At 33.7% G+C, this 16,002-nt stretch overlaps 2 protein-coding genes across 2 annotated transcripts; both read right to left on the bottom strand.

Annotated features, from left to right (window-relative positions):
* On the bottom strand, positions 6,852 to 7,735 carry LOC105155554 (probable carbohydrate esterase At4g34215). The gene is made up of 2 exons (XM_011071445.1): positions 7,259 to 7,735; positions 6,852 to 7,052 (listed from the first exon to the last, which is right to left on the bottom strand). The coding sequence occupies exons 1-2, from the start codon at positions 7,733 to 7,735 to the stop codon at positions 6,852 to 6,854; spliced, it is 678 nt and encodes a 225-aa protein (XP_011069747.1).
* On the bottom strand, positions 14,761 to 15,486 carry LOC105155552 (skin secretory protein xP2-like). Its single transcript, XM_011071444.1, has one exon. The coding sequence runs from the start codon at positions 15,484 to 15,486 to the stop codon at positions 14,761 to 14,763; it is 726 nt and encodes a 241-aa protein (XP_011069746.1).

Here is a 16,002-nt window from a genome sequence, read left to right as displayed (position 1 = left end):
TTTATTTGACTGAATAAATAAACGAAAAAATTAAAAAATTGTGAGAATAATGGTCGAATATGATGAGAAAATGATAAAAATCATGAGAAGTGCAAAGGTATGGTAAAAGGTAGTTGACAATTGAGAGAGAAATGAGAGTGAGTGTAAAGGATACTTGTTGCCAGTGTGACTGCACAAGGGCCTCTATTAATAGGTTGTTGGAGAGTAAAAATACACCATTAGCACTATAAAAAATGGCAGGATTTCTAACGAATCTTTTGTAATGGCCGTATGGCCTGATGGGTGTCGAATCCACCAAATAATCTTACGAACACTTTTGTAGAAGTGTGAGTATGGTCGAATCCATATAGATTGGTTTTAAATTAATTTCTTCAAAAATAAAAAAAAATTAGGGGGTTTTTGATTGTCAAGACGAATAAAAATAAAATCTAAATTAAGATAAATGGCTAATAAAAAGAGAAGAGGTAAATATAAGAGAAAAGTATTTCAGTTAAAGACAGGATCTGCTTACTTCCACGGTCGATCATAGATGCAAAGATAACAATTATTCATGTTAGATAAATTGGTTATGGTCATTGGTACAACCCCACCTTTCCTTACCTTAAACGTCCGTTAACTAAATAGCTAATCAGTAAACAACCTTGGGAACGTCCTCAAGATTTAATTTACCGACAGTATTAAGAACTAGAAAGGCCCAATTCTAACCAATAAATTCCTACGAGGATTTATTTAAGTTAGATTGTGCATTGCCCACAACATAAACGAAAACTTCTACATAATCAATTATGCTATGTTACCACTAGTTATTCAACTAAACAAACAATTACGGATTTGCAAGTTCAATTAGCTAGACAAATATTCTTGACAATGAATAACGATACCTATTATTCATAAATCAGATTATTTGTAATAAAAGCACAGAGAACAACACAAATACCAATATGATTAAAAGTAGAAAGCATAAATTAGATCTCACAACTTGTTGGATTTAAGCAATTACTAAGTCTTCAACCAGAATAAGAGAATTAACTAGACATGCTCATGAAAAAACGCATGAAAAGCAAAGTAAGAAAATGTCATAAAAATGTACAGAAATAGAGAGACGAGAATTCAAGGTCTGAATTCTCAAGAGATCAAAAGTTGACTCTTAAAGTGAATTACATCACATATATATATTAACTAGATACCTAATTCTACTAGGATTAAAGGTAGATTCCTAATTGAACTAAAAGAGTAATGGAAATAAAATTATAATCCTAGTTAAACTCCTCATTCATCAAAAGGTAGTCCAAGCAGCTTCAAATTCTTGCCAAAAATCGAGTTTGAGTCTTGTCCGAATTTCCAATTTGGTTCTTTTCTTCATTTTCCATTTTTCATGTCACCAAGTTTGTGATGGCCATTAGATGTTGTTCCAATGAGCGTTACAAATTGCACAGCTTTTTGTAAAGCAGTGACAAATATTTTGTAACGCCTCGTTTAGCCACGGTAGGCCTTTCCGTTACAGAAGTTGTTACAAATAAAAAAGTCGTTATAAAAGCCGTTTCAATAAAATAATTTTTTTGTAGTGTAGAAAGCTATAGGAATTAGCTAAGTAATAAAAAAAAAAAGAAAAAAAAAAGATTGCGATTTGGACTTATCTTGAAAAAATGATCACTATTTGAATCTATTTTGCTAGTCATCCTAATTTCAGCAGGTTCCATTTACTTGCTGCAACCAGGCCAACCAGTGACGATTTAGGAAGCTTTTGTTGCTAATTTTTTGGTATGATGTATCTTATAATGTTATAAGTACGCGTGAAGTGTCATCCCTATTGTATGCTAAGTCATCTTGCTAGATTGAGCTCATTTTTGTACCTATCAAGTTAGTAGAAATAAAGTGGCTAGGGCTTACACATGTGCCAGCAGGGTCAGGCCCGCAAGATTGCTCAGTGGGCCAGCAAAATCAGGCATGCTGGGCTGCACGGTAGGGGCCTAGCTCCTTTTCTTTGGGCTTGAGAAAAAATATTTGAGAGGGCATCATTACTCCACGCCACTCTAAAAGTGAAAGATTTGGTGTTCGATTGCTCGAGTAGAAAGAAATATTTCTACAAAAGATCTACCTGAAGAAGATTTTTTTCATTCGTGCTGGTTTAGCAGGGAAGATCATGTTGGTCTGCCTGTGCTCACCTTGTTGTGTTGATGGAGGGGTGTCATGTAGGGAATCAGCATTACACGTGTAGGCAAATTTGGGGGGATCCTTCCTATCTACAAAAGATAAGTGATAATTGCAATAAATAAAGTGATGGGATAGACTTGTCGTTGCAAGGGGCACTAGCTCGCTGATTCACAAAGAGACGACAAGTAGGAGAGAGAGGAGCCGAGTTCACTGCGGATGGGACTTCTCTTCTATCCTAATTATGGTAGGTTGGCTCGTGGTTTATGTCACACTTCCTTTCTCTCATCCTTCTCCATTTTTTTGGCAAATGTCACAACTAACTTCTTTGTTTTTGTTGTAGGTTTTTCGAATTTTCTCCTAGAGCTCCAACTTTCCTTCCTTTTGCCCTCTCTTTATTTTTTCTTCCTTTCTTTTGAAGAAAACATGTCTATTCGAAGTATTGATAAGAAGGCGGTTGAGGAGGTGATGGTAGATCTGGTAGGATCCTCTGGGAAAGAAAGGGAGAATCCTATCGTGTTTGGCTCCACCTCACACTGTGGAGGTGTGAGCAAGGAAGGTGAGGGGAACCATGGGGAGGAAAGGGAGAGGAAGAAGGTAGAAGATAGGTTGGATGCTGATGGAATAGAATTCCTTAGGGTTTATCACTCTCGTTTCTCTAATGTTGAGGTGGTGAGTGTTAGGGAAAAGTACGAAATACCAGATGATTTCGTGATTTAGGCCCCTGTTGTTGATGCTCACCCAAATTTTTAGAAACTGGGTTACATTTTTCCATACTTGAGTTTTATTCAGATGTAGCTGCCAGTCTCTTTGAACCAACTACTACCTAAGTCCTTTAGCATGTTGTCCAACTTACTTGTTTTGGTAAGTAATATGAGAGAAAATCCTTCTACTATTTACTTTTATTCTTGAGATTAATATAAATAAAAGTATATAGAATTTAATACCAAACAAAGCAAAAGAAAAAATAAAAAGTATCTTGCTCAAATATTTCACTTTCACTAAATCTTCTTCTATACTTTTTGACTTGGAATCTTTGCAGATCAATCTTAAGCAGAATAATGGCTTGAACAATTTTAGAAGATAATGAGCTCCTAAATGCATCAGGAACACGACCACCAGTGCTAAATGCAGCCTCTGAAGCAACACTGAAGGAGGGAACTGCCAATATGTCGAACCATCTTTGAGAGAATTGAAATCTCTGAGTAATCACTTCCCACCATTTTAATATATCAAACTTTTTTCTATATTCTTTGACATCCTCACTCAGATACTTTTCTAACTTTGACTTCACATGATCTTTTCCCCTGTCATGTACATCATGTACCCTTGGTGTAAAGAAAACTTACGAGTCTCGTTCTCTTATCAGGCATAAACATTTCCTTTGATGAGAAAAAATATGAAAAAACACGACTAGATGATGAACCCATGCTTTCTAAAGTTCCTTGAAGAGTGTGTCCATATCTTAACTTATAATCAGTAAATAACTCATGAAGACCATCCCTTACTCTCTTCCATTGCATCACATTTTTCAATACCACCATATGATTTGTCAAAGGATAATACGGCAAATCCCAACTTATGACGTGGATCAAGAATCACACCATAATACAAAATCATATTCATCTTTTCAATTGATCCCCAATACTTGTCATATTTTGCTTTCATTTTCCTTGCCATCTCACTTAATTCAACATCATCACTGAAGCTGAGGGGCGACCGAGCTAGAACTATGACAGAGAGGGAGAATTGGTCGGCGATAGTGGCTTTTGGTCGGCATGGCGGTAGCCACAATGGGAAAATTGGCTGGAATATGAAAACCTGCTATAAAAATTCAAACAACTCGAATCGTTTTATCCGTATCCGATCGGGTCGGGTCGGGACTCTATTAACCCGACCTGGACTCCCACCCCTAATTGGGAGAGGTAGGGAGATGGGAGGCAGCCTCAGATAGGCGGAGGCGAAAGCAAATACTGACAGTTAGACATGGAAGCGTAGATTTGGGGAAGACAACGCTATTTTTCTTTTATTCATTGTCTTTTTTTTTTTAAATTTTGTAAATCTTAATATAATAATTAAATTAATTATTTATTTTTTAAACTTAAAAATAATTCTATTAAAATGTTAATTTTTTTATATAAATAATATAATTACAAAATATATTCTACACAAAAGAAAAAACTAACAGTATTTCGAAATAAAATCATGTACTTGATTTCAGAAACTTATAAATATCAAAATAATTCTAAAATTATGATATTTTCATATGTAAAATATTTATAATAGTTTAATTTTATGTAACAATATTATTTTACATATAAATATTGATGAATATTAATTGTTTAGTATTTATCATATTTTTGTTAGTAAAATATGGAAAATGTAAAGAATTAACAAAAAAAAAATAGAGAGGGGATAATTGCATAAATAGGCGTAATTTGTCCGTCAAAGTGGTCAAAGGCTGAAAATAGGTCAAATTGCTATTCTACTCGCATTTCTAGCCCCTTCATGGTGATACATCGTATTTATTGAGGAAATGCCAAAACTACCCCCTATATATGGTTAAAATGGCATAAAATCCCAGGATTCGGGCATTTTTCCCAAAGTGGGCCATTTGACCTGACCCGACTCGATCGACTCGATCCGACCCACCCTGGTGGCCCATAATATGAACTATTGACTCTCCCGTAGCTCATAGCGTGAGATGCTGCCACGTGGAACAGGCTCATGCGGTAATATGGGCTTATAAATATGACTATTCCACTCATTTATGGTAAGATATATTTACTCCAGTTTCGATAACATTTAAAGCTTAGATCGCTTATGATCATCTCAAATTTGAACTAACTTAGGCATTGGAACGATTTAGTTGATGGGCCTCTTGGCTAGCCTAACGAGCTTCTCTTTTTCCCTTACGGGTGGTGAATGAGTACAAAAAACAAAAATTTTCAAAGTGGGGTTCTAGATTCAGGTATTACATTATTATGATAAAAAGAAGAATATGGCTTATTAAGTTTGGACAAAGTTGCATAGAGCAGATATCTAGACCTCGAAGAATATTATTTATAGGAGTACAAGATTGAAAAATGACAAAAAGCTGCAGGACAATGGTGCATTCTGTCGAAAGATTGGGGGAGTAAACTTCATAATCAGGAGGGATGAAGTATTTCTATATTAATTGATAAACATGAATTTTTTAAAATACTAACTATATTGACCAAGAATTTTTGGTCATCATAACCTAATACCTAATATGAATAGGAAAGTCGTCGAGATCCACTAATTTTACTGAAGGTTGAACGCCTATAACCCTAGTTGGAGGGGTGATCCACTAATTTTTGGTCATCATACCTAATATGAATAGGAAAGTCGTCGAGATCCACTAATTTTACTGAAGGTTGAACGCCTATAACCCTAGTTGGAGGGGTGATTGAATGAGAAGGACTAGGTATGTTTTCACTAAGGGAGGAGGAACCCTAGACATACCCATGTCTAAATATTTAGATTGTTGTGATGAGGTTGTAGAATACCCCGAGGAGGAAGAATTGGAACTCGAGTCCTAATTAGAAGAACTGGCAATTTGGAAAGAGCAAGTACCTTGAGGGAGATCGAACTCACGGGAGGTTGCTTCTAGATAGAGCAGATTGAAGGTTGAAAACGTGTGAGATGGTCAAGTCAGTCAAATGAACTCTTTATTTATAAGCGCTAGACATGAAAAGGCGAGCTGGTCTGAGATGGTTACACGTTGGCAAGATCGAATGGCGGGAGATGAAATGTTCAGTAGGTAACTGTTCAACTTCTCCTAGTGTAATAATCTAATACTAGAATAAGTGGAGGAGCAATGATGGGAGTATATAGAATTTATTGAGGAAATGCATATATGGTTAAAATGGCATAAAACCCTAGGATCCACGCATTTTTCCCGGAGCGGGTCATTTGACCCGAACCAAATCTATTAGACCCAACGCTGGTTGCCCGAAATCTGAACTATTGGCTCTCTGGTAGCTCACAATTTGAAATGTGGCTGCGTGGACTAGGCTCGTACGGACATTTGGGCTTATAGATCTGACTATTCCACCGCGTTTATGGTAAGACACATTTCTAGTTTCGATCACATTTAAAGCTTAGATTTGTTACGGCCATCTCGAACTTGAATTGACTTAGGCATCGGAGGGTCTTAGTTGGAGTACTCCCAACTAGCCTAACGAGCTTCTCTTTTCTCAAGAACCATATATATCTAGGTAACCTCCAACAAGCTCGGCCTTAGCAACCGCAAGAGAGCTCATCACTTTTCCACCTGGATCACCCATGCAGGCAACTCTCTAATTTTTTTAATAGAGAGGGTTTGTTTTTTACAGGGTTTATAATTATAGGAGATCTTTTTTGACTATTTAGTTTGACACATATAAATTTTAATAATTTTCCTATAACACAAGGGATATTATACAATTTTCCCCGATTTTCTCTCCTGACAAGCCTAGTCAAAAAGCTAGCGTATATAAGTCTATGGGACTAAGCCTGCCGACCCTTTTTGATTTTTTGTACCTTTTCAAAAAGTAAGAGTAGGATGAGATTCACATACCTCTACCCTATAGGTTAAGAAATGCAATTTTTCCGTAAAATCATTGTATGAAAATATGCTGAAAGTGTCCGAACTACTGTACATTTTGGTACTATATATTACACTGTGCAATATCAATTCAAACTCTAGTGTGGCTGTTGAAGAATGCATCAGCCAACATATTTCCAAGGAGGACCTGAGCTTTTGCGGTAAGGTGCAGCCCATCTGGTTGCAGAGGCAGCCCCATTCCATCAACTGTTATCATATCCTCCATTCCGAGTTGTGTTGCTCTAACACTCTCAAGCCACTTCGGATCTCCTTGACCCGATGCTAACGCTACCTTTACATATTTCCACACACAATTAAAGAAATATTAATCAGTTTGTATGTGTGTGTGTATATATATATATATCAATATATTAAATTTGTATCGTATATTCCATTTTGGATATATATATATATGCCAAGCTAATAATATTAGGCCTCAACCTGATTTCACCTAGTCAATCAATCAAAATTACACTTGTTGTATGAATGATTACGTACCTGAATGAAAGGAACCTGAGGATGAATCAGCTCTTGGTACAGACTATCAATAAACAGCCGATATTCTCCTGGATACAGATTAATAGCTTCTTCAGTCTCTGTATCTTTTTCCCCTTGATACCACAAAATCGCACGAATCTTTCCACCATACCTAAGAGCTTCACGAGCTCTCGCAATCATCCTGCTTCTCAGGACACTGTTGCGCCTTGACCACTCTCTAATGCTTGTTCCTCCGGCAGCACAAGGCACCAAAACTATAGTCCCAAAATTTGGAACTCTTCTCAATATGGCATTGGCAAACGCCATCCCTGGACCGATCCCACAAGTCTTGTTTACATCAATTCCGGCATGGAGGGGCTCTTTCGCCACTTCCAACTCGGAATTTTCGTTCAGTCGGAGAATTCTGTGGTCGGACGAGCAATCGGGAGGGACAAGTTCATCCCATACTTGGTACATCACCCCCCCTCTCCCAGCCATATTGCTTTGTCCCGCTAATATGAAGATATTTATGTTGTCGTCGTCTAGGTTTTCAGGAAATAACTGGTGTTTTGGATTTGTACTAGAATAGAGGTAACCCCAAAGCAGAATCAAGAACAAAGAGCATAGGAAGATTTTGTCGTAGTACCGACGCTTCTTCATGGTGTAATTATGTTTTCACAGTATAATTTACAACTGAATTTGCACTGCCGATTCAAAGCAGTGTCTGTAAATAAGTATTTGAAGTAATTTGAATTCTTGTACTATAAGGAAACCTAATTCAACTAGTAATTATAATTAAGTGCGTAGATTTAACTTCCTTTACTCCTATGCATGTTAGGAATCTAATCCAAGAGAAATGCGTGAAACAGTAAATTCTGTAATTCTGAATCCATATATATATATACTAGCCATTGTGGCACATTGTTCCTATATGCATATAATAAATAATTTTTCAAGTTTTAAAATATATTATAGATAAAAATAATATACATAAACTAATACATTATATTAATATAATGATATTTATTCTTTTATATATATTTATATATATTTAGTTTTGAAGTTTATATTAGTATTTTATGTACTATTCTAATGCTATTCATTTTAAAGTTTATCGTACCTAATAAATTAATAATTTTAATATTTAAAAATATTTTTTAATAAATTAATCACGTATTTGTAATTTCAGGAGTATTTGTAATTTCAATGGTATTTATAATTTTTTAAATAACGAGAAAAATACTTATAATTATAACAAATTTCAAAAAAGCCCATTGTAATTTATTCTTAATTAATTACATACTTAAGTCAGATGACATTATTCGATGCCTGAATTTCTTTTTTCTATCATGATGATAGAAACAAAATACTTTGCTCGTTTCCTAAAATGTTGGAGGGATTGACCTTAATTAAGTCTTTCAAACAATTCAATCCGTTGATGTTGTTCTCTAAGTATTTAAGAAACCCTCTAAACACTGGCTTGTGTGTAGCTTGTATTTTCTTTATTATTCATTGCGAAAAGTATTATTTTAATCCGCTCAATATGCTTAATTTTAATTTTATTTCGATAACTATGCCCATTTTTTTTTATGTTTAGTAACTTACGAAATTGCTTACTTTTAGTTCTCTGGTAGATTTTTGGACAATTTTTACCCCTATGCAACTTTTGAAAGACAGTTTTAGTCCATATGCACTCATAGGGGTAAAATTATCCAAAAATCTGCCAAATGACTAAAAGTAAGCAATTTCATAAGTTACTGGACCTAAACAAAAATGGACATAGTTATCGGACTAAAATTAAAATTAGACATACTTAGCGGACTAAAATAATTCTTTTTCCTTATTCATTTCTAAATCAAGATACCTGTAATTGAAATAATTCTCATACATCTAGGGTTTCACTAGATACTACCGACAATGCCAAATTACAGGCCAGATTTGCAATTTTGGGCAAATTTTAATATTAGAGTGACAATTTTTTAAACTTGTAGAGTTCAATTGTCAAATTAATGTTAACAAGACTAAAATTCCACTTCTCTAGTTATGGACCAAAATTGTAAAATTTTCACATTTAAGTACATGATGAAATTAGAAATCCTCCATAGGAAAAAGACTTTGATATATAAATTCTTATAGTACTTTTCAACTCAAAAAAAAAAAAAAAGATTAATAAAAAGGAAGGATAAACAAGAATTTTTCATATATTAGAATTTTTGTGCATACATATTAAAAAGTTATGGGTTTGAGAAAGATGGAACAACTTTTCTTTCGTTTGTGTTTTTATTTTTAATTTTAAGTGAAAAACATGTATTTTCAATCTTGTAAAGATTTTCATTTAAAATGAGAATACGTTTGGATTAATTAATAAAATTGTATTTTATATTAAATTGTGAAGTCAAATTAATATAACTCCAATAAAAGTACGTATGTATAAACATGCTTTTACTTTGGCCACTAGAAAAAAACAGGGTATCAGAGACCAAAATTTAGAGACGGAACAAAATCCGTCTTTATCAGAGACGGATTTAGAGACGGAATTTTTATTTATGATAAATTATTAATAACTTTTATTTTAGAGACGGATTTATAATTTTATTTTATGATAAATTATTAATAACTTTTATTTTAGGATTAATAACTCTAAATCCGTCTCTAAAACAAAAGTTATTAATAATTTATCATAAATAAGAATTCCGTCTCTAAATCCGTCTCTGATAAAGACGGATTTTGTTTCGTCTCTAAATTTTGGTCTCTGATACCCTGTTTTCTTGTAGTGTAAAGAAAGACAGAAAAAATAATAAGTAATATAAATTTTGAAATATTGAATAAGTTAGTTATTTTATAGATAAAAAATAGAAATTTACCTCCTTGTGTTTTTAAAAATGCAACAATTTAACCTCTATGATTTTAAAAAAGAAGCAATGTACCTACTTAGATAGAGAAGTAAATTGTTTCATTTTAAAAACAAAAAGAGGTAAATTGCTATTATTTTTTTATAAAGAGGTAATTTACTTATTTACAATATCAAAGGGGTAAATTGCATTAAACCCATTGAAATTGTAATGATATTTGGAATTTGTATTGAATTATAAATGATTCATTTGTTTTTATAAATGTTTATTATTACAGATGAATTTGAAATTTTGACATAGTAAGATATATTTTTTTTTTTCTTAAATCTCGCTTACTTCAATTTTAAATCGAAATGAAACGAATTATTATAGTAATTTACCTGTATTCAGTACGATATTTTGGAGTAACCAAATTTTTATTAATTATCGGAGGTTTCTAACTTTTTGATGTAGAACCATTTATGGCACATCTTTCAGGCTGGGGAAAACAAGACCATGGGGGCCAAAATAAAGCCCTTGAAAATACAGTTCACACTCCTCAACGGTTTTTGTCTCATTTACTTCTATGCTGACCACACCTCATGAATTTATGGAAGTGTTTGCAAGCATTTTAAAAAATATCTTTTTAACTTATATTTTTGAAAAGTATTTTTAAAATGTTTGGAATGTTGATTTCTACTTTTGAAACAGCTAAAAAAGTATTTTAGACAAAAAAATAGAAACACCTTCGTGATGCGGCTTAATTATTTATTTCATATAAAAAATATAAAGTTAATATTTATATAAATATGGTAACAAAATTGCGTCCACGACTCGACATGAAAAATATATTTTTTTTTAAAATAGTAAATTACAATAAATCATAATGTTAAAATTTTATTAATTAAAAAAATACACTTACTTATACAAATGTAATAGTTACAATTTTTTTTATGGAAATATAAAAAAATACAATTATCATGGACAATTCCGTATTGGCACATTTGATTGTTTTGAAAAATCTCCTCTTTCGTTTGCGATCAATCAATCTCGTTCTAAATACATGATATTTGATTTCGACCAGAACGTGTAGAGATATGAATAATAGTGTCGTGGATCAACTCAAATTCCGAAAAATTCTAATAATCTTCCAACTGCAAAGGTTCAAAAGATGTAAAATATGTATTTCTGTAAGCCATCAGATCATAATAATTCTTAACCATTGATGCAACATTAATATTGTATGCAACGCATACTTTCTGAGCGTGAGAGCAAGGGATGCCAAATTAAGTACACTTGCCGCATGAACATTCTCAGTCGGCAATTTTGACAACATAGGTGTTGAGTCCATGTCCAAACTAGCGTTTTGTAACGACCGAGGCGGACTGTTGAAAGTGATGGTATTTTGTGACCGTATGCTCAATAGATTTTTGTTGTCAACGTGTGAATATCTTGCATGGAGAATCCGTCCAGAGTTGGTTGTTGTTCAACATTACACGACTCTTCGCCTCCCTCTCATGAAAATAACGGATAGAATGTCTAAGCGTTATTTCAACTATTGTTGTCACTGGCAGGCGGCGAGTCCATTTTAAAACTCCATTGATGCATTTTGACATGTTAGTCGTAAAAATACCGCATTATCATCCACTATTATGAGAAGCTGTCCATTTTTTCTTGTTAATTTGGTCTAAGAATTCAAACGCATAAGTTTGCAACTCTTACTCTCTTTCATAATTCTATTGAACTTTCTGATTTGGTATTCAAAGCCAGCTCTCCAACAAAGATCCTTTAATACTATATTTTTGTAACAACTGTTTAAATTAAAACACACATTCCTCAAGCAATACTGGTGCACTCCATGAGGTAGCATAATGTCCAAACTTTCGCGTACTAATTTAATAATACCGGGGTGATGTCAGAAACAAGGCACATCCCACATCGCCCTTTTATAACATGTCTGCTCAATTGTTGAAGAAACCATTTCCAAGATGAATAGGATTTTTCATTGACAATTGCAAATGCGAGAGGAAGCCCCTGTTGATTCCCATCTATGGCAACTGCAATATTTTGTGCTTGTCCTTTATGTATAAATAGGTCTCATCTACAATACTAATTCTGCGATAGAATTGAAACCCTATGATACATGATTTGAACGCCCATAAGACGTATCCTATCACATATGTGCACCAGCTGACTGCTAGAAGGCTTTGTGTTCCCATTCAATAATAGTTCCTGCATTATATATTTAGAGAGCTCCCATGTATTTAGGTAGCTTTTGAAATAAGCTCTCTCATGTGTCATAAACAACTTCACGGGCCATCTTCAAACTGTACCATACCTTTTGGTATTGTATGCCATACCCTCTATGGCCCTTCATAGTTTGAATGACATGCTTTATTCCATATGCTGGGTTGCATTTTACCTATTCAAAAGCAAAAAAGCAACATAAGCTCTATCTATATTACAATGTTCAAGGGACATATAATTTAGAATACATATATGGTCCACCATATTCGATTATTGTCCAACGTCCAATCTTTAATATGGGAAAATGTTCTATGTATGAGAATATAAAATTTTTGTAAGTGCAAATCAACTGAAATTTGATGTGAGAAATGAAACAAACACAAATAGTATGTATACACTCAATTGTTCAAAAATCACGAAATTAAATTGGCAGTGTTGTCCTGGCATATCAGTTGTTACAGGTAACATTGAATTATTAAATTTGTAGATAAATATTTTTCTAAAGTAGTAACACAAGTTTATATTATTTTTGAGATTTTGGCCAAGTCACGTACCAGTCCTCTTTCCGTACTTGGTGTGGTCCCATTTTCATAATTAATGTTATCCAATAAAATGAAACTATGGTCAGAGTTGATGAGGAATTACCAATGGTCGAGAAGAAATTATGTAAGAGATCATCAAGAGAAGCAGCAAAAAATAATGTCGATAGTCAAGTTCAAACTTAATTTTTAAAGTTATAGAATTATAACTTTCAAACTTAATTTTCTAATTAGAGAAAGAATAATAAACAATGAAGAAGATAGTGAGATTAAATGGAAAGAGAAGAACACATATATATATAGAAAAAATTAGAACGGGCATAGAAACACATAAGTAGCCGTCAAAAAAGTAGTTGTTATGTAGCCTTCGAAATGTAGCAGTTAAAGATTATTTGGAATGGACTTAGTAACACAAGGAAAATAATTTAAAGGAGCCGTTCCAAATTGTACCTCATTTAGGAATATATTTTTCGAACTATCAATTTTGAAACACATTATGCAGCGTGTATAGGAACGGTTTGATTATGTCCGTTCCTACATCTAATATAGTATTCTAAATTGAGTTCCAATGATGTTTCGTCACCAATTTGGCACGGAATGTGGAACCGGTCTAGTAACTATTAGTTTGTAACTCAACTTGGGACGATTTTGGCGTGCCAAATTCATAACTCAAAAAAATATTCCACCTGACATCATCTTTTATATTCATTCCTCAACCGTTCCAAAACTAGGAACGGGGTTTGGAACTGGGGCTCTGACCGTGCCAAATCCCGCCTTTTTTTTGTAGTGTGAGTTCAATTTTGCTATTTCGGTTAGATGATTTTTGATAATTTAGTGTATCTGATTTTTCGTTAAATCTGAAAGTATATTATTATTTCTTATACTTGATCTTTATTAGTTTGTTCTCAAATTCAAATTATATTCTATGTCCTATTGAACTATTAATGTAAAAAAAAAAAAAAAACAATGAATGTTCTTTTTTTAAAAAAAAAAAAAAGATAGATTGTTAAGTGTATTAATATTATTTATTATTTAATATTATTTTTAAAATATTAATAATTATTTTGACATCACTGGTCTGACCACAATTGACCCAATCGTTGAACTAGTGATTCATAATCCACTTAATTTTCGGTTTGATGAACGGTTTGGATTTCAAAACATTGGTTGGAACTTTAATCTTCCATCAAGGTGTATCTGTGTCTTGATAGCATTAATGAGTGGGTGTTTCGACTTATTCTCGAATCAAAAGCTAAAATTTCTTTATCTCTACGACAAACGCCTTGATTTTTGCCTTGAACTCTGTGGATCTTTCTTGATTTACACTAATACGACAAACGCCTTGATTTTTGCCTTGAACTCTGTGGATCTTAGTTGATTTACACTAAAATGATTTTTGACACTTTTTGAGTACTTTCTTGCTTGTGTTTCACTTGTCTCTTCAATAGCGTCTTTTTCGTCTTCTTATCTCTTGGCTTGTTTATTCACTTATGTTTTGAGTTGTGTCATGAGTTATGTATTCAGTGGTTGGAGAAGTACCATTAATTATAGTTGTAAGGTGAAAGACTTTGTCAATCTAATGTGATTTAATTGAACCTTTGTATGATATTTGTTTTTTTAATTACAAGATGTGATCTAGAATTCAGAAATCATTGGTATTTGCTTCTTTTATTGACAAGAATTGCCTTAAATACTTCAATTATATATGGAAATATTTAATTTTATCAATTAACTAGTATTTTATACTATAAAAAATATAAAATTGAAGGGAAAACATACCGCACATATCAATATATAATTGGCCATAAATTTTGCATGTCCACGAAAAGATATCCAAATTCAACTTTCAAAATTAAGGTTTTTATTGATCATGAATTGTAATAGCCCCACACCATACATGTTCTATTCAAACATTTGTGACCAGGACTCCGACAAATTTCTTGATCAACCTAGCAGGCGATGGAGGAGCACCATGCCCATCTCCACCACGACTTGGACCACTTTCCTTTCTCCCTTCATACTTGATCAACCTAGCAGGCGAAGGAGGAGATCCATGCCCAGCTCCAGGACTTGGGACACTTGCCTTTCTCCCTTCATTCTTGATCAACCTAGCAGGCGATGGAGGAGAACCATGCCCAGCTCCAGGACTTGGGACACTTGCCTTTCTCCCTTCATTCTTGATCAACCTAGCAGGCGATGGAGGAGAACCATGCCCAGCTCCAGGACTTGGGACACTTGCCTTTCTCCCTTCATTCTTGATCAACCTAGCAGGCGATGGAGGAGAACCATGCCCAGCTCCAGGACTTGGGACACTTGCCTTTCTCCCTTCATTCTTGATCAACCTAGCAGGCGATGGAGGAGAACCATGCCCAGCTCCAGGACTTGGGACACTTGCCTTTCTCCCTTCATTCTTGATCAACCCAGCAGGCGACGGAAGAGGACCATGCCCAGCTCCACCACGACTTGGGACACTTGCCTTTTGCCCTTCATTGAGTAGCTCATTTGAAATCATGTTAATTGGTATAGCATGACGATGTTTTTCATCGTGAAGCCACGCCTCGTTCACGAAAACAAAAGAGCTTAAGAGAAGAACAAAAACACAACACACAAGAGTTTTCATACATTCCGCCATTTCTTGAGAATTAGCAGAAGTATGCTTCTGTCGCAGAAGGTAGTTGTTGCTTAATTTATACACAGGGATCATAATTACGGAGAATGAACGTAAATTTATCATAATGAGAATAATGTAAATTTACCAATACTAATTATGTAGATCGTGAGTGATTTAATATACATACTTATTACACCTGCATAATTAGTTGATACATATTATGTGAATTAAAAGAAAAAGAGAAAATCCTTACCTTTTTAGGCATTTTATTAATGATTTTGTTGCAATTTTCATCTAGCAATTATAGGTGTTTATTACAATATGATTATAATGAAAATAAATGTAAATTTATCTTAACACTGATTATGTAGATTTTGAAATCATTTTGAGTGAGTTAGTGTTTCATTTATATATATATATTGCAACTGAACAAGTTAGTTGATACGTATTTATGTCAATTAAGGGAAAAAGTGAAAAGCATTATTAGGGTAAATTACAACGACCTCCCCTAAAAATTGATATAATTATAAATATTTC

This window comes from Sesamum indicum, linkage group LG2, assembly GCF_000512975.1.
Source record: "Sesamum indicum cultivar Zhongzhi No. 13 linkage group LG2, S_indicum_v1.0, whole genome shotgun sequence".
NCBI lineage: Eukaryota > Viridiplantae > Streptophyta > Magnoliopsida > Lamiales > Pedaliaceae > Sesamum > Sesamum indicum.
Note: the sequence above shows the minus strand (reverse complement) of the source record. Positions and strands in the feature narration are given on the sequence as shown.